Source organism: Erpetoichthys calabaricus, chromosome 8 (assembly GCF_900747795.2).
Source record: "Erpetoichthys calabaricus chromosome 8, fErpCal1.3, whole genome shotgun sequence".
NCBI classification, from domain to species: domain Eukaryota; kingdom Metazoa; phylum Chordata; class Cladistia; order Polypteriformes; family Polypteridae; genus Erpetoichthys; species Erpetoichthys calabaricus.
The window spans coordinates 82752747-82778111 of NC_041401.2; the positions used below are offsets into that span (position 1 = coordinate 82752747).

The window sequence follows — 25365 nt, forward strand, 5'->3', positions numbered from 1 at the left end:
TTATACCATTCTAGGTTGATAGGTTTATATTGTTTTACTGTCATATGTACAGGGTACAATTAAATTATGATCTTATAAATCTGATTTGATTTGAAGTGCTTATCAACATTATACATGTCTCCAGTCTCCACAGCCGTAACTAGTGAGTGTAACTGCCTTTCCTAAAAATTTCTATCTTCCTTACTAGAAATAATAAATTTAATTCAAAACTTACGGTTTACTTGAGAAATCTCACGCGCATTTTTCTAACACATTTTCCCAACACATTTTCATAAAAGATATGACTTTAATTTTAATTTCAGTCAAAGAAGGAAATAATAAATTGCAAATTACTACAAAATCTAACAGTAATACTTAAAATTGTACAATGCACAAGAAAGTCCTGAACCTCTGTTAATACAGTGGGGTTCTTTCCAACCACTTACTAACCACAAAGTACACACCAGCACTCTCAAACCTCACTCCTTCCTTGAGCTTTTGTTTTAACTGACAAATCGATTCTGCATTCCATCAGCCACTGGCAAGAAGTGAACTTTAAACCCTACTCAGAGGTTGTCTCTAAGTCACAGGTGTCAAACTCCTCTCCTGGATGGCTGCAGTGGCTGCAGGTTTTCATTCTATCCTTCTTCTTCATTTGTGACATTTTTTTGCTGCTAACTAACTTCTCTTTTTCCTTAATTAGCAGCCAAACAATAATGTGAGACAAAACAAGCCACCACATGACCAGCTCACCTGTGCCCAGCACATAATATCTGAAAATAACGAAAGGTGAAAGTCTCAGAAAGGTTGATCTCTCAGGTCACCAAAACATTTTGACCATGTTCTTAGAAAAAACAGAAAATCAACAGTTTTAGAAATGTCTGCCGTGGCAGAATGAGAGCAGCAACAAGCTGTGGAATTAAATAACGAGTTTAATTAACAGCAAGAATCAGCTTTTCATTAAGAGACTGGTTGGAGTGAAAATTGGTTGGAGTTTGAAATCCCAGTTTAGCTGGTCATCTGTTGGCTTGTTTCACATCTCATTTCTGGTTGGCTCTCATTTAATGAAGAAAGGAATAAATTCAGAGGACTGAATCCTTAAAAACAGGGCTATTAAAATGAAGGGAAAATGAGTTAATTAGCAATGAAAACTGGTCAGTGATTAGGAAAAGGGTTAGAATGAAAACATGCAGCTACTGCGGCCCTCCAGGCCTGGAGTTCGACACCCCTGCTCTAAGGCCAAGAAGTTACCCTGAGTCCTTGTGGGGCAGTGTACCTGTCCCATTGGAACATCCTGCCTGGCAACCCCTCACAGCATCAGCCCCATAAACGCTGTGTGTGTTTGTGTGTCTGTGCATGTATGTATATATATCCAAAAAATTAGGAAGGCTAGCAGGGACAGTTTCACTACAGAGCAGATTAACAAAACCAAAAAAGGATAGTTATGCAAAGTGCACGTAATTATCGAGGCAGGCAATGAAAAAACAAATAAAACTAACAAGCATTTGTTAAGAGCAAAAGGCAAAATATTTTTTTTGCATGCAACATTAGGTCTCATAAAACGGTGCTGATGATGTTGTTACTGACAGAAGCAGTACAAAATAAACAACCACAACCATAACAGAATTACTTGCCATAAAATACATGGAAAAAATGACTTAATTATTGACAAATATATATTTTTTTATTTTAAATATACACTCACTGAGCAAATCATTACACCTGTTTATCCATCCAATTATCTAATCAGACAATCAGAATACATAAAATCAAGCAGATACAGGTCAGGAGCTTCAGTTAATGTTCTCATCAACCACCAGAATGGAGAAAAAATTAGACCTCAGTGATTTTTGGTTTAATCACTATTCTCATCCTTCTTGATCTGAGTGCGGCCTTTGACAATATTTGTCACACTACTCTTCTCAATAGATTATCTTCGATTGGCATTACCCACACTCCACTAGATTGGTTCAGATCCTACCTCTCAGGCCACACTCAGTTCATTCAGCTTAAAACTTTCATATCCCAACCCACCACTGTTACTTCAGGTGTGCCCCACGGCTCTGTCCTGGGGCCCCTCCTTTTCATTATTTACCTCCTTCCCCACGGCAATATCTTTCATAAATATAACATGTTATGCTTCCACTGCTATGACACCCAGCTGTACCTCACCAGCAAACCTACTTCTTCTTTTCCACCTTCTTCGCTTATTGACTACATAACAGAAATGAAATCCTGGTTTTCTTCACATTTTCTTAAATTTCTTCCATTTATGTTCTGCATTCAATTCAAAATTCTTCTGTTAACTTAAGGCTATCCACAACCTTGCCCCTCCATATCTGTCCGACATCCTTCATGTTGCCATTTCCTCCCGCACCCTTAGATCCTCTTCCTCCATCCACTTGACTGTCCCTTTCGTCCGTCTTACCACCATGGGGAGCAGAGCATTCAGTTGCTCTGCTCCCCAGCTCTGGAACTCACTACCATCTGAGCTTAGAAAAATTGATTCATTCTCACTTTTTAAATCTAAACTTAAAACTCATTTGTTTAAGACTGCTTTTTCTCTTTGACTACAATTTCTCTGTCTGATTTTAAATATTGTATTTTAGTTTTGTTTATAATGTGTGTTTTATCTATTGTTCGGTGTCCTTGAGTGTTTAGAAAGGCTCCTACAAATAAATAAAATGAATTATTATTATTATTATTATTTCAACCATGGCATGATTGCGGGTACCATATAAAGTGGTTCGAGTATTTCTGTAATTGCTGATTCCAAAGAATTTTCATGCACAACAGTCTCCAGAGTTTACTCAGAAGGATAGAAAAAAAGCGTCAGTTCTGTGGACAAAAACTCCTTTTTGATGAGTCAACTTCTCAAAACTATGTGAAAGAAAACTCGGTTGTATTGTTAATTAAATATTATTTTGTGATGCCATATTATACACAAGGGATACACAATTGCACTGCTGGACAAGGACACTGTGCATGCTCTACATTTGTCAAACATACAGATAGGAATTTCATTCCATATGTACTGTACCATGTGGCAATATTCTAAAATGAACTGATGACACACCATTTTATATCAAAGCTTTGGCTTTTCAAAAATGTATGGTTTTGGCATTGTACTCCTGCTTATTATTACTAACTGCAATAGAGATAAGCCATGGTGAAACAGAAGGAAACGTGATTTTTTTTATTCAAATCAAGTCTGTGTTAAGAAAAACGTAGAAAGAGAACAACTAAGGACAGTGTTAGTAACTTTTACTGTTTCTTAATGGTAGATATTCATTCAAGTCCATTATATGATGAGGCATTTTTTGTGTCATGTCAATTCAGCATTGTAATTTGTAGTAAATTAAAACCAACATTGAATGAATCAGCTTTGATTCACTTTTACAACACTATGGAATACAAAGAAGTGCAGTGATATCTATGAACCCCAATACCCCTCCCATCATTCAGTTTATTAATTTGAGATTAAATATATCTTCATGAAACCACACTAAACCAGGAAATACAAAGTAGCATTAGCATTACACATGGTTCCACCTCAACGAGGAATTAAGGCATTTATGGATTCATGCACAAAAAGCAATTACTAATGAGTCACTTTTAAAAAACACTAACATTTGCTTTCTTATCTTAACCAATTATATGAACACTTTTGGGCAATGCCAGATAATTTCGCTAGTGATATATAAACAAGGTAATATGTGGGACTCACTTTTAATAGATGATTTTATTTCTTATAAAGCCATTAGCTTGCAGATATTCTCCTGTATGCCAGAAACATTTCAAGTGCCACACTTGAACACAACTGAGGGTCTTATTTTCAGAAGTATTATTATTAGTCCTGCCTCATGGAAGTGACATAGAGTTAGTGGGAGTCTTGGATGCCAAGATTTAACCTTCTTATTAAATTGAGAAAAAGGAATGCTTATGTTGTAGAATGCCCATGAGAGAGTAGGAACTAGTTTTGCTAAGTCACCAAAACTGTGCTTCTCTCTGACTTAGATTGTTCCTTTTTTAAAAAATTAGTGTATACACCTGCAAAGATTTTCCCCAGAAATGCATTGGGTAGGAGTTTCTCAACTGGCCATATCTCAGTTATAACATTAATGCACTTACAATTTCATAGTTTTATGTTAATTAGGTAGGTATCTGCTCTGTTTTACTACAGGTATAACTTAATCTGTGTGTTCATGCTTGTCAATGGTGTACGGTTTATAGCATTACAGCTGGAATTGTGTGCAAGTACTCTGAGCCTGTACTCAGTGAAGACCACTATACTGAAATAAATTAAACTGAACATTAAGGGGAAAAAAAGGCGTGTGCTTCCTGACAATTCTTAAATTCAAATTAGTAAATACTGTGATCTCCATTTTAATCCCAAATATGCAATGTCCTAACTTGTGATTTTTAGTTCTACTTATACTTTCAATGAAGGACTAAATTAAAATGAAATCTCACTTTGGCTTTGGCTGAAAGTTGGTTCAAGATTTTGACTTATTTACAAATTCAGATGAAGGGGGAGGGCAGTTTCTGTCTGTCAACAAACATGGTAAAAAACATTTCATGTTTTTATTATTTTGAGCCATAAATACACATCAGTTTTTCTTAAGAAAAATTCAATTAAGCTGATTTAATCTGATTTAATCATTTTAAAGGTTTACAATGCAACTCTAAACTTAACTTAACTTGTGATAGTGTTTGTCTCCCATATGGTTACACCTAACAATAGTAATATGGACAAATTCCAACAGCAGTATTTCAATGTCTGGATTGCACATTTTAGTTTTAATTGTAACAAGCTTGTAATCCCTTTCTACCATACTTTTATCCTCACTCCTGACCTTTGCTTTGCCCTTTCCATCTTTGTATGAGCTGCTGCTCCAATAAAGTATAACAGGGCTTCTTAGGCACAGTACTACCAGCTGAAAACCCTATTTTATGTTCCTCAGAGTCTCGTACATTTTAGATGTTGCAGAGATGAGATTGCTTTCTGATCCTTTTTCTCTTCCTGTGACTTCTCCCAAGTTTGCAGCTCATCCAAAAGGCAGTGTAGATGATTTAATACTCAATAGCACCATTTCATCAAATTAAAATCCATTTATAAATTTCTAGAAACAAGCCAGATGCCAGATTACATCTAATGTTAAAATTGATAATTGTTAAAAAAAGGACATTAATCAGAAACTACTAAGAGCAAAGAAATAAAGAGAACACAAAGAACTTTCGTAAAAGGATGTCACCTGAAAGGCACACAAAAGTACAAGTCAGTCCAACAATATTTCAAGTTGGCTTGTCTTACACTTCTAAGAAATTCATTAGACCTTTCTGTTTCACTTTGGAGAAATTATGTTAATAGAATTAGTATGGGATTGGTACTAAAATTTTGACTTTGGTATCAATAGCAGGGACAACTGACTCTTTAAGTCAAGTCTTTCTCATAGGATGTACAGTCATCGCCAAAAGTTTTGAGAATGAAACAAATATTAATTTTAACAAAGTTTGCTGCCTCAGTTTTTATGATGGCAATTTGCATATACTCCAGAATGTTATGAAGAGTGATCAGATGAACTGCAATTAACTGCAAAGTCCCTCTTTGCCATGAAATTAAGTTAATCCCAAAAAATTCATTTCCACTGCATTTCAGCCTTACCACAAAAGGACCTGCTGACATCATTTCAGTGATCCTCTCATTAACACAGATGAGAGTGTTGACAAGGACAAGACTGAAGATCACTCTGTCATGCTGACTGAGTTAGAATAGAGAGATTCAATTGTTGTGAAGAAGGCTTCAGGGCGCCCAAGAAAGTCCAGAAAGTGCCAGGATCGTCTCCTAAAGTTGATTAAGCTGCGGGATCAGGGCACCACCAGTGCAAAGCTTGTTCAGGAATGGCAGCGGGCACATGCGAGTGCATCTGCATGCACAGTGAGGCAAAGACTTTTGGAGGATGGCCAGTTGTCAAGAAGGGCAACAAAGAAGCCACTTCTGTTCAAGAAAAACATCAGGGACAGACTGATATTCCACAAAAGGTAGAGAGACTGGACTGCTTAGGATTGTGGTAAGTCATTCTCACTGATAAATCCCATTTTCGATTGTTTGGGGTATCCAGAAAAAAAGATTGTCTGGATTAGAAAAGGTGAGCGCTACCACCAGTCCTGTGTCATGCCAACAGTAAAGCATCCCAAGACCATTCATGTGTAGGGTTGCTTCTCAGCCAAGGGAGTGGGCTCACCCACAATTCTGCCTAAGCACACAGCCATGAATAAAGAATGGTACCAAAAGATCCTCTTAGAGCAACTTCAACCAATCATCCAAGAACAGTTTGGTGATGAACAATGCCTTTTCCAGCATGATGGAGCACCATGCCATCAAAACATCTAAATTTTGGGTCCATGGCCAGGAAACTCCCTAGTCCTTAATCCCACTGAGACCTTGTAGTTAATCCTCAAAAGGCAGGTGGACAAACAAAATCCCACAAACTCTGACAAACTCCAAGCATTGATTATGGAATAATGGGCTGCCATCAGTCAGGATTTGGCCCAGAAGTTGATTGACAGCATGCCACAGTGAATTGCAGAGGTCTTGAAAAAGAAGGGCCAACACTGCAAATATTGACTCTTTGCATAGACTTAACATAATTTTCAATAAAAGCCTTTGAAACCTATGAAATGCTTCTAATTGTACTTCAGTATACCCTGGAAACATCTGACAAAAAGATCTAAAAATACTGAAGCAGCAAACATTGTGAAAACCAGTACTTGTGTCATTCTCAAAACATTTCGCCATGACTGTTTCTTTACATAACCACTAATGTTCACAAGGATCTGTAATGATATTTCTGATCTGGTGATGCAAGATTTCTCTGTCCCCAAGTCACTTTTTCCGGTATATTAAAATTTGGAAGAATTTGTTAATGTCTAGCATATATAAAATCAGGCATGTGCACAGAGCTTTAAAGGTACAGGTGCTCAGGTTGGGTTAATTAGACAAGCAAGGTGTAGAACAGGGGTAGGCAATGTCGGTCCTGGAGTGCCACAGTATGTGCAGGTTTTTGTTCCAACCCAGTTCCTTAACGAGAACTCAATTATTGCTGATGAAGCACATATTGCTTAAGTGACATTTTAATGCTTCATTTTAGTGGTCTCGCTTGTTAAGGTTCTCCAACCTTAATTGCTTATTTCAATCTTAAACTGCTGCATTCAGTGTTTTAATTGCTCCTTATTAGCAATAAGATGTAAAACAGGGGTAGGCAATGTCGGTCCTGGTGAGCCGCAGTGGCTACAGGTTTTCATTCCAACCCAATTGCTTAATTAGAAACCAATCATTGCCAATCTCAGACCTTATTTAATTTTATGGCTTGTTAGTCTGTGCAATGTAAGGCTTTTATATCGTAGATTTTTTTCCTTTCCAAGGATATCATCCAAATGATTTGAAGCCTAAAACAGATCATTTTCAGTCTGTCACATTTTTCTATTAAGTGTTTTATTATATCAAACCGTGCATGATGAACACACACAGATGTAATTGGAAAAAAGCTAGCTGGAGAACTGCTGGCTGCTTTGTCTTTTACATCTTATTGCTAATAAGGAGCAATTAAAACACTGAATGCAGCAGTTTAAGATTGAAATAAGCAATTAAGGTTGGAGAACCTTAACAAGCGAGACCACTAAAATGAAGCATTAAAATGTCACTTAAGCAATATGTGCTTCATCAGCAATAATTGAGTTCTCGTTAAGGAACTGGGTTGGAACAAAAACCTGCACATACTGTGGCACTCCAGGACCGACGTTGCCTACCCCTGGTGTAGAAGACAACTCAAAATGAAATTAAATAATTAATTCCAGGATGGCCATTCTGTATATTTAAAAATCAATTCTTCTTATGGAGGGCCTGTGCCTTGACAAAAAGTGCTTTCCCTTGGGTTCCACCACAATCCTGCTTTCCATTCCTCACAGCCGTCTGCACAGCAGCAAGACACATGACATCAAAATATATTTGTAGCAGAGGACACTAGTTGAGTGCTACTAACGGGAGTGTTGCAACATTGTCATGAACGCATATTTTGAAGAAGTGCTGCGAGTTATTAAAAAAAAAAAATGTAAACATATAATAATATAGTGAAGGACGGTGCTAGCACATGTGGCTTGTAAATATTTATGCTCCTTTTTGTGGCTGCTTTCATGACTTGTTGTCCTGACAAGAATCTGGGAGAATACAGGTCGGTCAGTAACACTGCAATAGGCTGACAATAGTGAGCAAAGTGAAAGAGCAGGTAAGAGGTTAGGCAGGTCAAAAGCAAACTTGTTTAGTTATTTTGGAGGTGTTGAACAGAAAAGCAGAAGGGAATTGTTTTTATCACACAATTCAAAATAAAGAGAGATTCGGCACCTGTGGTCTCTCCCGAAAAAGCAGGATCGACACAGTGTCAATGTAGAATGTGCACAATCTGTCTAATTTTTTTCTACATTTTTTATTAAACACGGTCTGAATACCTTTAATTATATCTCATTTTTAGGCATTATGTGTTAAAATCAGTAGCCATGTAAGATGGAGACTAACTGTGGGACTCAGCATGTTGCATAACAGTGACCACAGTACTTTTCATGTTCCACTCTGTATTATCATATGTAATATTTTTATTTCCGATGTGTTAAACCTTACATTTATTTCAATTATCCTTCAATTGATAAGATCACCCAAGTCTGCATTCTGTCCACGAGGATCTGTAATGATATTTCTGACTTGGTGGTGCAAGATTTCTATGTCCCAAGTCACTTTTTCAGTTGTATTAAAATTTTGAAGAATTTGTGTATGTTTAGCATTAATATATGGTGATTTTAAGTGTTGTGACAAAAGGAAAATCAGAATTAGGAGTTATTTTCCATTCACGTAAATGAGAAGGTCTTACCATTATACAGTCAGGGATCTCAGGTTTAAGAGTGTATGGTACAGAATCAGATGCAAAATAATTCTTTTAAGGCATCAGAGAAGTGGATAGAAAAACCGCTAAGAGTACAATTGTAGATCAAAGTGCAGAATAGTGGGAAATTTTATGAAGGGATCTGGCTGTAAGTTTTACTGAAGAAGACAATAAACTACCCAAATGAAATTGTGGATATGAAGTGCAAAAACAGTTTTGTAAAATACTGCAGCTTTGCATTTTATGTCAGGAGAAACTCAATGACAAAATTAGAACAGGTAAAACAAACAACCATTTTTTATAAATTGAATGTCAGATTGTGCCTTTGAATAAGAACTTTTTTTTTTTTAAATAACTTCAAATTATATTTAAATAGCAATGGTTGATCTGACAGCCCTAATATTATATAATTATATATATATATATATATATATATATATATATATATATATATATAATGGTCTAAGGTTAAAATTGTCCTTTTGGTCTTGTTTAGCTACTCTTAAAATAAATACAGGTCCCTGTTTTAATTTCATCACATCATTCCCCACCTTTACTGGTGCGATGTCAGTTTACCAATTTAAACACGCTCTACCCACTTGTCCCTGGAATAAGCAGGGTGTTTCCCTTCAAGGTGGTAACTTTATCATTGGGCTTTTTGCTACTCTACTCTTTAAAATTGTGGTTCGATTCCTCATTTTCCACAACATAACTAAATCAGATATCCTAGAGCTATCATTTTTGCTCCACACATTTTGGCAGTGCATCCCTTTACTAAAGTTGAATTAAAATCACCCCTGTTAAATATCCTGCTGGTAGTAAGATTTCTTTGGTCAGAGGTAGTGAAGCCTGCTAAAATTCATTGAAACCTGTCCTTCAGACTATTAGTAGATTTTAATTAATAAAACACTTTAATATAGTGTTAAAGGAAGGAATTCATCCTTGCCGAGGCACATTAAACATAATACAAAATCTTATTTACGCCTCAATTACAAATTTAGAATGAATGTATACCATAATGGCAAACATGCTATGAGGCACTGACCAGTTGTACATGATCAATGAATCTGTGTTTAGCATAAAAGACTGTCACAGCACTATCCATTCCCTTACCTTACTGATTCACCCCCAACAACTCCATGAATATTGTCACATCCTTGTCCAAGTCCCTCACCAGTTTTTTTCATTTTGACATTTCAAACTGATATAGCAGCCTCCTCACCTCACATGCTTGTCTGTGATTTTCACACCTCTCTCCTGCTTTCTTATTTGTGTCTTTTCTTGTCAGTCATCTCATTTTGACAGTTTCACAGGTTGGCATTATGAAGAATGTGTGTAATATTTTCGTACACCAGAAATTAAAGCTCTTTGTGAGGCATCAACAGCGTTGTTTATATGTCTGAGATTATATACTACCACAATAAACAGTGTGTTAAATAGATTTATAAATATAATACTTGTCAAAGAATTAATGCTTGCAGCTAATTTTACTATACAATCGTATGGCAACCCATGACAAACTCCCATAGTTTAAGAAACATTGCCTTATATGCTTATTGCTTTGCCATCTATGTTTAGGTTGTACTCAGCTCAAAAAACAAAGTCTTCAATGTGATGACTATTGTCAGAGAAGGCATTACAATGGGGCATGTGCAATGACTGTGAAATTGCATCCTCATGGGAGAACTCCAGGATCTGGTTAGATTTTCTTAGACTGATAAGTACACCGCAAGCAAAATTCACAGTCAGAAGTGAAGCTGCAACTTGCTTATGCTGTAAACAGACACAACCTTTGAAACAAGGAGACATCCATCTTCAATTGATTTCTATGGAGAATATCATCCAAGCTTTAAGTGATCAAAAAAAAATTATGAGGGTAAATTTATAGCAAGCTTACATACAGGTCTAAATGTACCTGATTTTACTCTTTGAACCTTGATAATTTTAGTGATTTGTCACTGGTCATTTATAAATTTATATATTTATTATATATATATATATATATATATATATATATATATACACACACACACACGCATATGATAATTTGTAAATAATCCTATTTTGTGTAGCACTACAGTATAGTTGATACTCTCAACAGCAGTAATTATAACACTATGGTGGAGCAAGAAATGCAATCACTGAACAGGAATACCAAGAAATCCTAGTTTGTCTCCAAAGTCGAGTGACAAAACATCCTTCATTTGTGGCATACTAATATTGACTGGTTTGCTGCTGCTAGATCTGTGACAATGCACATGGACTGTATGGACATGTCTGGCTTTTTTTGCAGACTTGAACTTTAATTAACTCATAACAGAAACATAAAAAATTCAAAGGAGCACTTAACTCAAGGGTTCTGAACTTGAGATGTTGCATCATAGTTGGAGGGCTGGGGATTTGACTCTGTAATGTCATACAATAGAATTTCATAAACATCATGTTAATGTCCATTGCTTTAAAAAGCAAACAGTATAAAATTAAAGTGTTTGTGCACAGCATTTAGATTTAGAGCAGAATTTTTTCCTTATAGGGTAGACTAGCAAGTTGGCACTTGTTGTGTATATTAGAAGCAAGCATGGTGCAGCATGTTCCATCCATAGCAAGCAAAAAAATGTGTGGTTGTTGCATCCAATGCAGGACAAGCTAACTAGAATTTATTGTCACACAATGCATTCAACTAAGTTGAAGGTAGCATTGTACAAAGGAAGCAAGGATACTGATGCCCTCCATTATGTACAACGAATTCAACGTCCTCCATTTCAAAACATTTGGGCAAGTATGTTCACATCAGTTCAACATCTGTGCAGAGGGTGCTTCAGAATACAGACAACTCAAAAACTGGAGAGATTATGGAGCAGCTCATTATGAAGAACTAAGATGTTTAGATAGAATAACACTAAAAATTAAAATAAATGTACAGGGACACTGTTCTATCTTCAAAATATAATGTTTCCAAATCACTGTACAGATTACTGCTGTTAGCACTGTCTCCACTGAAAAAAAAATGTGGACTACATATAGCACACTTTGCACACTTAGTATAGTGATGAACACTAAGGCCTGTATTCCTTTCAAACACATTGATAATACAGAATGTAGTATTATGTTTTTGAGATGCAAGACTTTAAGAGCCACTGCCTTGACCATGATCAGGTAAGGACAGTTGCCATGGACTGAGAGCATGGATATGCAGTACCTACAGCAGCGGATTGGTTGCATGGACAACCACCATTTCCTGTTGCCAACTAAGGATCACAGACAGACAACAGACCATATACAGTATGTATTTTTTGGTCATTGCTTTCCTCATGAAATACCCTTCATGTGCATTTTGTGCCCTGGCAAGAAAACGAACTACAGCCACAACTGACTATTGTCTCTAAATTGTTGTTAATATGATAGGAATCATTTGAATTAGTTGGGCCAGATTTTCAAACTAAGAAGTTTAGCTGGGTCAGACATTTTCAGCAGCCAGTAAGCAGCAGGTAATGATAAATTTTAAACCAATACAAATTAATGTATTGTAAGTAATGTTTATTCATTGTTTCCCTTTAAATCTGGTCATATCTGACACGGGCACATCAAAAAGTGTATAAAAAAAATACAAAATTTACAACCTAACAGAATTTGAGGTAGGCAATACTTTTTTTCCACTTTTGTAATAAAAAAAAAATAAACATTTTTGTCATATCTGACCTATACACATCTCAAAGTGCATAAAACCAAAATAGTGCACAATATTAGCAATAACATTTCTTTCTCTTTTGAAATAAATATTTTGAACATATTATAATAATTCTTTATATTTACATGGCATTATTCTCACTACTTAAAACACTTTGCGCACCACGCAAGGTGCAAACCTATGATCTTATTAATGCGAGCCAGCAGTGCCACGATTGCGCCATTGCATAAATATGTTATCCAGTTACATCAAACAGAATGAAATAAAAATATCAGCACTATCAACACTAACAGTGCACAAACCCGTTACAAGTAATAACAGTAACTAACACAACATCTATGGCACACTGAGGGAACCTCCCTAGAGAGAGCTGAGTGACAGTATCAGGGTGAGAAGGGATCAAGTGGTAAAAGAGCAGAAGAGATTCCCCCAGGGAAGTGGCTCCTTCGATAGGCCGTCACAGTATCATAGACTAATACCACCACTTGCGGACACACAACAACATGCTGCATTGTGGGTTGAATGTTGCTAGGCTATGCAGAGTATTATATTCATGGTCTATACTACTGTAGGAATTTCTGAAGACTCGCAAAATATGTTTTTTCTTGGGATATTCTCCGAGTTTCTGGTAGGACCACAGGCTGGGCCACTCGGAGGTTGCTTCTGGGATGCATGTGGCCTGCATTTAAATAGGCTGGAATACGGCATCCAATTTTTTTCTTTCCATTCATGAGAAAGTTTTCCAGAAGTGGTATATTTAACAATATTTTAGTAAAAATATGCGTGTCCGTGTGGCTGTCAGCATGCAACTGGATGGCTTCACATGGCAACTCTGCAACACAAATAACGTGAGGACCTTTTGATACTATTTGCTGCTATTCAGCATTGGTCACCACACCTATTAGAGAAACTTTGTTATCTCTATTCTGCATGAAAACATAACATTAAACATTTTTCTTAGCCATCACTACAGTAAACATGGGGTAAGTTTTGGGTCACATGTTCCTTTAGTTCCGGTTATTGGTTAACTTCATTTTGTAATCCTTATTAATTTAAAACTCTCTGCAGCACATATTAATGAAGCATCTGTTAAAACCTTGCATACCCATGAAAAAGCACCTGGCCAGATTAGGGTTTTACTAGAAAATAGTCTCCTTATTCATAGCTCATCAATTTTATAATTTCCGATTTTTTTTAAACAGTTGTAATTTGTGGTTGAGGAATTTGTTTAGCATGTTGTGATGATACATATTGCACATTTGTTTTCATATTTGGGTGGGCTGGGAGTGGTCATGTTTTGGTTTTGAGCTTTTTGGAATTTGTGAATGGGGCATGGTGGGGTGTTGATTTGTTTCATTTTTACTATTATTATTTGGTTATAAATAATATCCTTTTAATTTTGTGATTAGCCAATTTTGCAATAAAATTATCACAAAAAAGTAAAATAATTTTTCATCATTAGCAACTTAATCAGCAAAAAACTTTGTGATTTTAGCATATTTTTGATATCGCTCAACTTCAACAAAATACGCAAGAAAATAAAGTCTAAAGGCACGAATATATGAAAATATAATATATACTGTATATATATAATTCACTTATATAAATTATGCAGATATTTTTTCTGTTCTTTCTTGGATTAATACTAATGCTGATTAAAGCTTTGGATTTTACAAACACTAATATGATGCAATATTATTATGAATATTGGGTGTCCCCCACATGTACAACACCAAAAAAGAAGAACTGCATTAAACTAATAAATATTTTTTTTTTTTTTTATAAAATTGAAGTTTTCTCCAGAAGCACTGCTTGCTTTTTAGAAGGTTTGTGTTTTACATCATTTAAACCAAAGTAATATATAATAAATTTATAAACAATGTAAAAGGAAAAGTATTCTGTTCTGACCACTTTTGCACAGCTACAGAACATAATGGAATAGGATCAGCAGATTATGTCATCAGTAAAGCAATAAGAAAGAATGTAAACAATAAATATATATAACTATCCATCCATCCATCCATTTTCCAACCCGCTGAATCCGAACACAGGGTCACGGGGATCTGCTGGAGCCAATCCCAGCCAACACAGGGCACAAGGCAGGAACCAATCCCGGGCAGGGTGCCAACCCACCGCAGGACACACACAAACACACCCACACACCAAGCACACACTAGGGCCAATTTAGAATCGCCAATCCACCTAACCAGCATGTCTTTGGACTGTGGGAGGAAACCGGAGCGCCCGGAGGAAACCCACGCAGACACGGGGAGAACATGCAAACTAGTCAAGCAAAAAGTATTCCAAGAGGAGTCAGTCAGTCATTATCCAACCAGCTATATCCTAACGCAGGGTCACGGGGATATGCTGGAGCCAATCCCAGCCAGCACAGGGCACAAGGCAGGAACAAATCCCAGGCATGGCGCCAGCCCACCACAAGGCGCACACACACACACACAAGGGACAATAGAGGTCATGAAGCAGTCAATTCTGAAAATTTAAGGACCTAAAATCATTTGACACATACAGCACCTGCTTAAATCTAAGCTTTGTCCTAATCAACCTGTGTTGATTTTGCTTGCTTAAGGTTATTTCCTAATTTATTGACTTCAGTGTCAGCTGTAACTTATTATTTAAATGTAATTTAAATTAACTTTGTTATCACAAATCCCACAAATTTTCTGCAAGATAATCTATGCTGTTTTTTGTGCTTAAGACAATTATGCACCCAATTACACTTAGTGAGGTTATTACTGTGTTTTCTAGTTTTCCAATACATTTTAGCACTCTGATAAGATATTTTTCTTGTAATTCTTACCACAAGAAGAATTTCGTCTGAAATCAATTGGCTTTTCAACCACTTCTAAGTTTTACCAATACATGAATCAACCACTGAATGTTTCACAGGACAATAAAGAAATAGATACATTTAAACATTTACTTTTTGGAGGTTAGAAGATTGTATATCTTGGCAAAATATATTTATACTCCTACACCTATGTACTGCTGGTAGCACATATACAATATTATGAAGTCTTGCATTTAAATCTGAGATAAAAGACAAGCATGATATTTAACCCTTTCAAATTTTTAAAAAGAAGAAGCAAGAAAGGAAACAAGTATGGTTAAGGTCATGATACATTACACGTCTTTTGCTGCTATTTACAGTTGTAGACTTCACTTAGATAATCTTAGCAAGTCAAGTGCAGTTGTGGCATGCACCCATGACCATCTGTCAAATAGTCTGACATATCCAACGACCTGTTCCAACTAGTCCATGCTTGCCCCAAAAAAAGCAAACAAAGTTGGATTTTGTCTTATGTCATAGAGGCATGCCCTGTGTGCATGACAGCTGGTAACCAATGGATGCCCATCCATAAGTACAATGCACAAAATTCAGTGAAGAGAAATAAGGAACACAGGTGTTTGGACCATGCAAACAAAAAGTCTTCTCTGTCTGATGTTTTATGTACCATGAAAGAATGGAAAAAAAAATAGGGGCTAAAATTACAACTGAACCTCCGAAAAGAACTCATAATATTATGTCGGCTTTAAACAAAGTTTATATTTCCTCATCCATCTACTTTCCAGGAATTGTTTTTCTTTGATTATAATGCAAAACATAAACACACGCACCAATAGTGAAAATTTACAGACTTTAAACATTTCAAAACATGTTTATTCTATTTTCTTCAATTAATCTCTTTGGAGCAGTACTTTGGAGAAACCCCCTGTCTATAGCTCTTTCATCTGAAGCAAACCCCTATGGCTACATTGCCAGCCAGTCTGAATATAAATGAAATGTCAGAATGTCATGTGATACTTGTGCTTACAGCCAGATCATAGGCACACTAAGTATTATGCTACTGAAGGCTTTCTAACCAGTTTTTGCTCAAAGATAAGTCTGCTCCTTTTCAAATAATGCAAAACACAGCTGAATCTAACACTTAAGATAAATGACCTGAGTTAAAAACTGAATTTTTAAGCATATGATAGTACTGTCACTAGACAACAGTGAACAAATTAAATTTAGTCTTCTCAACCACTCTTTCATTTTTTTTTTAAACTCTGCATGATCTGTGAAGCTGCACTTAAGAAAGTAACTCTGTTTACATTTACCTAAGAGCAAATGTTAATCTTCAGTAAAACTACAGAAACAATGACAAAGAGTGTAGTCTAAAATGTATTACTTAATGAAATTATTTTTTTTTTTAACAGTTGCAGGACAACCATTCTTAAAAACGCTTTGATGTGGTTTCAAGAATGAATAGCGGCTATTAGACATTGAGATGACAAAACACGTTCCAAGAACAGAGTAAGGGTTTATTTATTGGCCAGAGATTTTATGCTTCCTTCCAGCAAAAGAAAGCTTTAAGTTTGTCTAAAGTACTGTCTGTTGGAACTAGACAGTTAAACATTAAATTAACAATCTGACATCTTCTTCCTGTAGTGAAGGTGTAAAAAGCAGTGCCCACTTTCTTTAATACAAGTGGGCGCTGCGAAACAGTGAGGGTGGTCAACTGATAATGAACTGAGACTATTACAAAAAAAAGAAAGAAATAACAGCAATGTTCAGTTTATTAGAGAAAAGAGAATATTACAAGACCAAGAGAAAACAGTGGAAAGGATAAGCCTCAGGCCGGTAATAAACTACTAGGGGGAGAACAGTAAAAGTCATCTTAAACTAATCACCAAGATATAACACATATGCAAATTATTATCTCAATTTGTTTAATATAGCTCTGTGACACTAAAAGACTACAGATAAAATAAATGGCCACTGAATATCACCCAAGATTCACTGGGGTCATAGTGGTAAAGAATTACATATTAGATGCAACTAATTAGCATGACAATTATGCAGCATGGTCCACTGAGGCGCTTCTCAGCACACAGAGCCACATAAATGCTTTCTTACAATTGAGGCAAGTGCCTCCAAGCACCTATTCACCCTCGCCACACCCCCACACAGTGATGCTCTTAAAAACACAACAGCTAACCCTAATGATGAAACACAAAACATCAAAAAAATACTTTTGTGAGCTGTGCCAGCATAATATCCTTTAACGCTGATGAGTAACTCTGAAAATAGGTTGGTTAAAAATAATTGCTTCTCTTTGAGAATCTTTCAGAGGGTGTGAATTTTAAGTAAAAAAAGCCTCTGTATTTCAGAATTACCTGGATTCTCCCCCAGGACAAAAATGCAAAAGTAAAGAGCAGTGAGGAGGAAAAAAAAAAAAACCTGTCTCAACAGGCAAGCCCTGCTGGGCGACCTGTACACAAGCTTCTTTTACTTGAAACTCGCAGCTGGAGATCAGCCAAAGCATCAAACCCCCTCTCTTTAAATTCTCGCGGTTCAACTTCAACTGGACACTGTAAATGATCACTGGATTCTTGGTTTTACTTGGTTGACCCTGAACTTGTCTTCAGGAAGAAATTAACAAAATGGCCCAGTACTGATTGTTTTGCCTATTTTTCGTTCTTTTAAGTGATTTATAAATACAACATCCTTGGAACTCTTGCATAGAATTTATTTCATTATTAAAAAAAATGGCTTCCAGACACAACACAGGTTATTTTCTATTTTCATAATTCTAAGGTAAGAATACGTCACACAAACCAGAAAAATCATTGTCTTCCTGAAACGTATTTGTTCTAATAAATATCTATCCAACCCTTTCTTCACAAAAGGAGTTTAATTTTTGCCCAAAAGATTACACTCTACAACCTTCAATTACCACTGACAGAATATCTGAACACAAACTACATGATGTTTCACTTTTCATTGCCCTAACCAAATTCTGAACAAAAAAAACAGAATAGTTAAAATATAAGTTATTAGCAGAAATTCTCCTCATTTGGAATGCAATCTTCTGAAATGCTCTGTGATTAGGCTTCACCCACATTAATTAAATTGCTGTCTTAATGACAGAAGTACTAACCAGGTACTCTGATTCAACAGTTGTTGGGGTAACACAACACATTGATTACATTTGTGTTATTTTATTTAAGTAGAAGTTTATGCAAAGCACCTTTCGAATCACAATACCATAACAGCTCAACAGTGCACTGGTATATTCAGTAACCTTACACTGTGAGCCAGTACCGGGGATCTAATCAGCAGCCTCGTGGCTTACACTCCACTGCAGTAATTAACCAAGGTATCAAATGATCTGCAAATATCATTTCACTATGTCATCATGCAATTGTGACTAAACATGTGAAAGAACAGACTAGCCTCATATATTCAACACACCATTTTCAAACCTGTTTAATTCAACTTAGTTTCTCAGACGGCAAGGCTGGAATTAATCTTGTATGGGGTGGCTTCTTATTAGTAAGTCAAAAATAAAGTAGAATTCTCTCAGTTTTAATACAAAATTTAAGTGAACCTTTTAAATTATTATTAGGCAAATAGTTATCCAGCTGCTGATTTTTGTAATTAACATCCCAATCTCTTTATAGCACTTTTCAAATTGAAATGCAGAAATATAAATGACAGAACTACATCTTCCAAAAACTGGACTGAATTGCACTGGGATTTGACTACAGACTATGATTTGGCTTTGACAATTTCAGTCTATAACTTTAACAATTCCCAGCCAGGAACATAAAAACTCTGGTCACAAAAACAGATTTTCTGCATGCTTTATGTGCACTAATGACATGGTGATAAAATGTGTTTTTTTAATGTCATTTGTCAAGATTTGGTTTATCATCTTTAGAAATTACCCCAAACACATTAAATAATCAGAACAAAACAGTTGAATTATACAATTTGTTTTTACCTAAAACAAAAGGAAAGTAGACATACCAAGTGACAGGGTGGTATCATACAAGAAAAAACAGAACATTTGTTTTTGAAAATGCAGTACTAGAATCAATAAATGGTTACAATGCAAGAAAAACAGTTTATAATGACAATGAAATTCTTAGCTTGCTAAACCATGCATGTTGTTTCCTTTTCCCTGCCATCAGAGTATTCCGCTCATGGAGACAAGTCATACAATATATATGTTTACTTCCAGTTTGAAAATGAGACCCAAAAGAAGTTAATATATCAATGAAATAGTACAAGTGTTAAAAGGAATCATGTTCAGTTCTTATCATTGCCATCTCTTATCTCACTAGTAAATTTGCATCTTTCTCTGTAAGTACTTTTCCATGTTTCTTCCTCTTACCCTATCTACATTTTGGGTTTGTTTCTTTTATTTTCAATGTAACAATGTTGTTGTTCTCTGCAACTGTATCTTTTACACCATTGTTACAGAATATGCCTCTTGAATGATAAGTTAAAACAGGTGCTATAAATTCAAAATTTCAATCCCTTTGTAAATGATGAGGCCTACACTGTGAGGAAATACCTAATCTGCGTTACAGAAATCACTGAAGCACCACAAGGTTACCTTCACACAATTATTAGGTCTGAAATTACCAACTGGCTAAGGTTGAGCAGAGACGGAAAAGTGTGAATATAAACAAATTACGAGAACCAAAGCCTTTCTGGTATTTGAATAATGTGAAAAACAGAAAATGTATGGGTCTATAAAGATGATTTACTAAAGCCAATAGTCTTAGCCTCTGTTCCTGGGGAGATGGAGTGGCCAATCCTTATGGTTAACAGAAATGCTTATGTAATTAGATGACTTGCCTTGTCTCATTACTTGGAATCTTAGAAGTAACTATTTGTGTGGGTTTCATTTTACAACAAACTTCACAAGATATTCATATTGTACTTTTAACACACAAGCATTTATTTAGTTTCCACACTTTTATCATTTGTTGTGGTTCACTTGCTCAAGACTATGCACCTTTTGAGTGTTTCCTTTCTTAAATATTTAAAGATGACCTGCAAATAACAAAAGTGATGGGGAGATTGGGTGACTATGCCATTCTAACTCAAGTGATGAGCAGCGATACGCAGTTCTGTTTGTGAACAGAGGTGCTTTTGGCGATTTTTTCTTTAACGTGACACTGCCTGATGCATCACCAAGAAAACTTCTGCATTACAGAAATGACTATAGGAGCAGCTTTATAAATGTGATCAGGCCTCCTTTACTGTCATAATCCTTTCAACCAGCATCCCAAGAACACTCTGTGGCCCCCAGATTGATAACCACCAGTTTAGTGTAAAATGGATTGAAGTCTGTTTAAAACCTAAATCAAAATATTTCACATTTTTATTTACAATATTTTATGGTAAAGGCAGCAACTATGCCAAAGAAATCCAATTATACTGATTCCACGAACAGGATTTGTTTAACAGCACAACACATCAGTTCAGCACAGATGTCCTGCTTTTGATATTCTGACGTGGATAGGGTAACAAGGCTAAAGCATGATGAGCCAGTTACAAGATAAGCAACAGAATGGTTGTGAGGTTAATATTCCGCTGTACATACTAGTAGAAAAACCCAAGTTTGCAACATATAGGGAAGTCACTGTTCGTGAAGGAGTCAAGTTATACAAAACTGCACTTGGTTATCATCCAGAAGGTAAGTGACATCTTAATAACCAATCACACTTTGCTGCACTGTGGTGTGGGAAAGGTAATCGTCTGCATCACTCTGCAAGACTGTACAGCACTGACATACAACCTACAGCCTGGTTTTCTATTTAGAAGTATGTGATTAAACTTGGCAGGCAGCTAAACAAAACCAGATTACTGCACTATTTGGTCTATACCAAGTTCAGTTCCCCAAAATCGTAAACAAAATCTGTGAATCTGCAACGTGGCTTGTTGGACCATAATTTAAAGTTTAAAAAAAAAGAAATCACCAATGCCACCTGAATTTTATTCTCCTGGGCACAAAGCTGGTGAACTGTGCGGACGTTTCCGACAGTTCTGTCGAGACAAACATTCATTTTCTGATTTTCAATCTTTAAAAAAGACTCAAAGAAATCAAATGAAAGTTTAAAGTTGTTGCACACTTCCAGTTGGAAAGGAGATAGAGCTGGCTGTTTAATTGTATTGACTTTAATTGCCCTTTTGGATAAACGAGGCATTGGTCAGTCCTTTAGGATTCACACTGAAAAGTACAAGTTTATGGTACAATCTCTCACTGACTGCTGCTATGAAAACGGGAACAGAAATTCGCAGTATTTTTATTGTGAAAAACTGCCGAAATGTACAGAACAAGTTTTGAAAACTTATATTCAAAGTTTAAAGAGGATGTCTTATTCCAGTCTACATAATTGGAAGATAAACCAGTTTTTTGTTGCTCTCAAATGCAAATGCTTTACAAAGAGTGACTCCGGAAAGAAAAATATGAAATATGGATTATGATTTCCTAAACAACTAAAACAACAAACAAAATTTCCTTCTGGGATAATAAAAGTATATCTAACCTAACTTGTAACCCCAAATTTTGGGATCTGATATATACCATAATGCTAAAATTGATCCAAACAGTCCAACATTTATTCAACTAAACAAAATAAACAGGATACAGAAAATCTAAACAGAGCAAAGAAATCTGAAGAACTGTAAACTCTACAGTTTACATTTGGGACGCTCCATACATGTTCCAGTTTCGTCTCTGGCCTGGCACCAGCTGTCTGTAGTATATTTCTTTCTTGAACCATGTTTTGAAGATCATTGAGCCAGACAAACTTTTATGTAAAATATCTTGGGCTGTTTGACCAGTGCAGTTTGTAAATGTGTTTAACTGATTTAATAATCAATGCATGGCCCCATTCCTGCCTTGAGTGAACCAGCTTTAATTAAATGGACTTTTAATGCCAGGATCTTATACTTTTGTTGCAGTCGGAGAGTAAATTGTCATCAGTGCTCCACATTTTCACCTGGAGTTCCTTCTCTTAACTACTGTACATCAAGAGTACAAAATGACCTCCCCGGCCCACGCCCCCTTACCTGCATGAGCTGGCCTTGGGCTGGACCCGTCTCACTGGCCCCCGCGAACACCCCCTCCAAGGTGAGCGACTCCCCCGCCCGCTCAGCTCTCAGCAGTGTCACCTTGAGGACAGCCTTCTGCGGGGAGCGCTCCGACTCGGCAGCCGCCAGCTCCAGCCCGGTCTGCCCGAGCACTACCTGAAGGGCCGCCATTAGCAGCCACGGCCAGAGCCCGGCCAGTGGCCGCTGCGGACCGGTCATTGCAGAGGCGGGCCCCGGCCGCACATGGTGCACAGCGAAGCCGACAGCGTACTCCAGTTAGCCTCCGACCAAAAAAAAAAGTTCCAGAGTAAACCAAAAGTAAAGTAAAAGTTGCAATGCAACTTGTGGAAAGGCACAATTTGATAATTGTATCCAAAAGTGGTCGTGTCGTGCACGTGGCTTGAGGGCAGATATCGATCGAGTTGAAACTCGTTTCCTCCACGAAAGTCAAATCCAGGTTTTTTTTTTAATGAATTGTTGGTCACTTGTGCAGGTAATCTGTCACACGTTCACTCAAATGGAGTACATCGGCAAGTCGCGGTTTAGTAGCTGTGGAGGCGAAGTGTCACACCAGGACGGTGACATTACCACTGCGACGCCGGTAACGAGCGCGTGTGCCCCGGTGCCGAGCAGCTCGTTATCGCGGCACCCCCAATCGTTGGCGCCGCATTGTGAGAATCCGCCTTCCCCGTGAGATCAGTGCCGCTGTCCTTTGCTGCTCCAGGGCGACCGCAATCCTGAGAGTTCGGTGCGTTTGATCTCCGCGTTGCGCCACTTGCCCTCCAGCCCGCCCCCCGGGCTTTCGGGAAACGGTGGGAATCAGCCGGGGCGCTGAAACATTACAGAACCGCTCTCGGGCTTTTTCTGCGTGACACACGCCGAGACGGTCAAGGCTCCGGCAGCACTGTACTTTTCCCCCATGAATCCTCAAGACACAGAAAGATATTCAGCGAGAGCAGAAATGCGAGAAGAAATCGGTGGCGTGTCCAACGCTCTTCTGGGCTTGCGAACAAATCCTCTGCGCTGAAACCACGCTGGAATCGGAAAGTTTCAGTACTTTCCCAAAGCGACTCCCTCCTTCATCGAATGCATTAATACTCCCAAATAAAAATCGTTTGTCTTCAGGCATTAGACTTCGTGCTCGTAGCCATTGCGAGCACTACCGTATTTATTTATTTAATTTGCAAAGACAAAATATCTTCCCCTGCCTCCCCTCGTCTCCACTTCGTTAATATCTCTCTAACAGACAGATACGCAGGCACTACAGAAGTGCAACAGTAACCAAAAAAGCCGTAGAATTAGGCAGAAAATGATGAAACATATAATCCCCCAGGAATTTCAACGCGATTAGACACTTTCTAATTTCTTCCCACGGAAAGATGTGGTTCCACCTCCAGCACCCCTTCACCTTCTTTAATCTTCAAACAGCACGCCTGTTTCTTCCAGGGTATGAATTCCAGGTCAGGTTTCCAAAGAAGCAAAACGAGCTAATTTCTCCAAAGAAATCTTCTCGTGTGAACTTACTGTAAGAGAATGCGTAAACTGGAAGACGTTTGTAAGAGACTATATCTCAGTTCAGCAACATTTGTAAAGTTTCCCTTTCCAGACAGATCCAAGACGACTGAATGTAGTTTTTGAAGGGAAAAAAAAGTTATTGAAAGAGGAAGGCAGCAGATTGCAGTGTGTAGCTCTCTGCCTCCCTCCCCTGGGATCACTGTGTCTACCTGCTGACTGTCTCAGTGAGGGTGGAGCAGCCGCTGCAGACCAGAGACAAACGCCGGCTCCACCTGCTGGTAAGTACACCTCCGCTCATCTTGTTCAGCTCATTTGTGATACAGAAAACGAAGTATTATGAGAGGGACCTAACAAAACCTTCAGAGCCTAAAACATTTGGGAGGTGGCTGGCAGGCGTGACTCCAATTTAATAGGTGGGTTTTCGTGGCTAAGCAGATGAACTTTACATCTCTTGGTCACAGGTTCAAGTCCCAATAGTACACACTTTAACTGATAATTGGGAGCAAGTTACCTCAATTCTGTCTGCTCTTCTTTTTGGTTGTTATTACAGCGGTTACAGGGAAAAAAGGGACTTGCTGCAAATAATTGCAATGTTAAAAGTAGGGTACTTGTGTGTTTTATATGAAAGGCATTATACACTGCCTGGCCAAAAAAAAGTCGCCACCAAAAAAAAAAGTCACACACTCTAATATTTCGTTGGACCGCCTTTAGCTTTGATTACGGCACGCATTCGCTGTGGGATTGTTTCGATAAGCTTCTGCAATGTCACAAGATTTAGTTCCATCCAGTGTTGCATTAATTTTTCACCAAGATCTTGCATGATGGGTGCATCACTTCATCTGCCTCTCTTCTTACCCTGATGCGCCCATCACTCTGGAACAGGGTAAATCTGGACTCATCAGACCACATGACCTTCTTCCATTGCTCCATAGTCCAATCTTTATGCTCCCTGGCAAATTGAAGCCTTTTTTTCCGGTTTGCCTCACTGATTAGTGGTTTTCTTACGGCTACACAGCTGTTCAGTCCCAATCCCTTGAGTTCCCTTCGCATTGTGCATGTGGAAATGCTCTTACTTTCACTGTTAAACATAGACCTGAGTTCTACTGTTATTTTTCTTCGATTTGATTTCACCAAACGTTTAAGTGATCGCCGATCATGATCATTCAGGATTTTTTTCCGGCCACATTTCTTCCTCGAAGATGATGGGTCCCCACTATCCTTCCAGTTTTTAATAATGCGTTGGACAGTTCTTAACCCTATTTTAGTAGTTTCTGCAATCTCCTTAGATGTTTTCTCTGCTTGATGCATGCCAATGATTTGACCCTTCTCAAACAGACTAACATCTTTTCCACAAC

General features: G+C 37.4%; 1 protein-coding gene across 2 annotated transcripts in view; it reads right to left on the minus strand.

Annotated features, from left to right (window-relative positions):
- The window catches only part of LOC114655771 (E3 ubiquitin-protein ligase RNF43), a 477555-nt gene extending 453389 nt beyond the window's left edge, over window positions 1–24166 (minus strand). For both annotated transcript variants that reach the window (XR_007935634.1, XM_028806995.2), the window contains exon 1: window positions 22475–24166. Coding sequence is in view for 1 of the 2 variants with exons in the window: in XM_028806995.2 (XP_028662828.1) it covers window positions 22475–22714 (240 nt within the window). In the remaining variant the exon portion in view is untranslated. The remainder of the gene's footprint in view (window positions 1–22474) is intronic.
- Between the last annotated feature and the right edge of the window lie 1199 nt (window positions 24167–25365).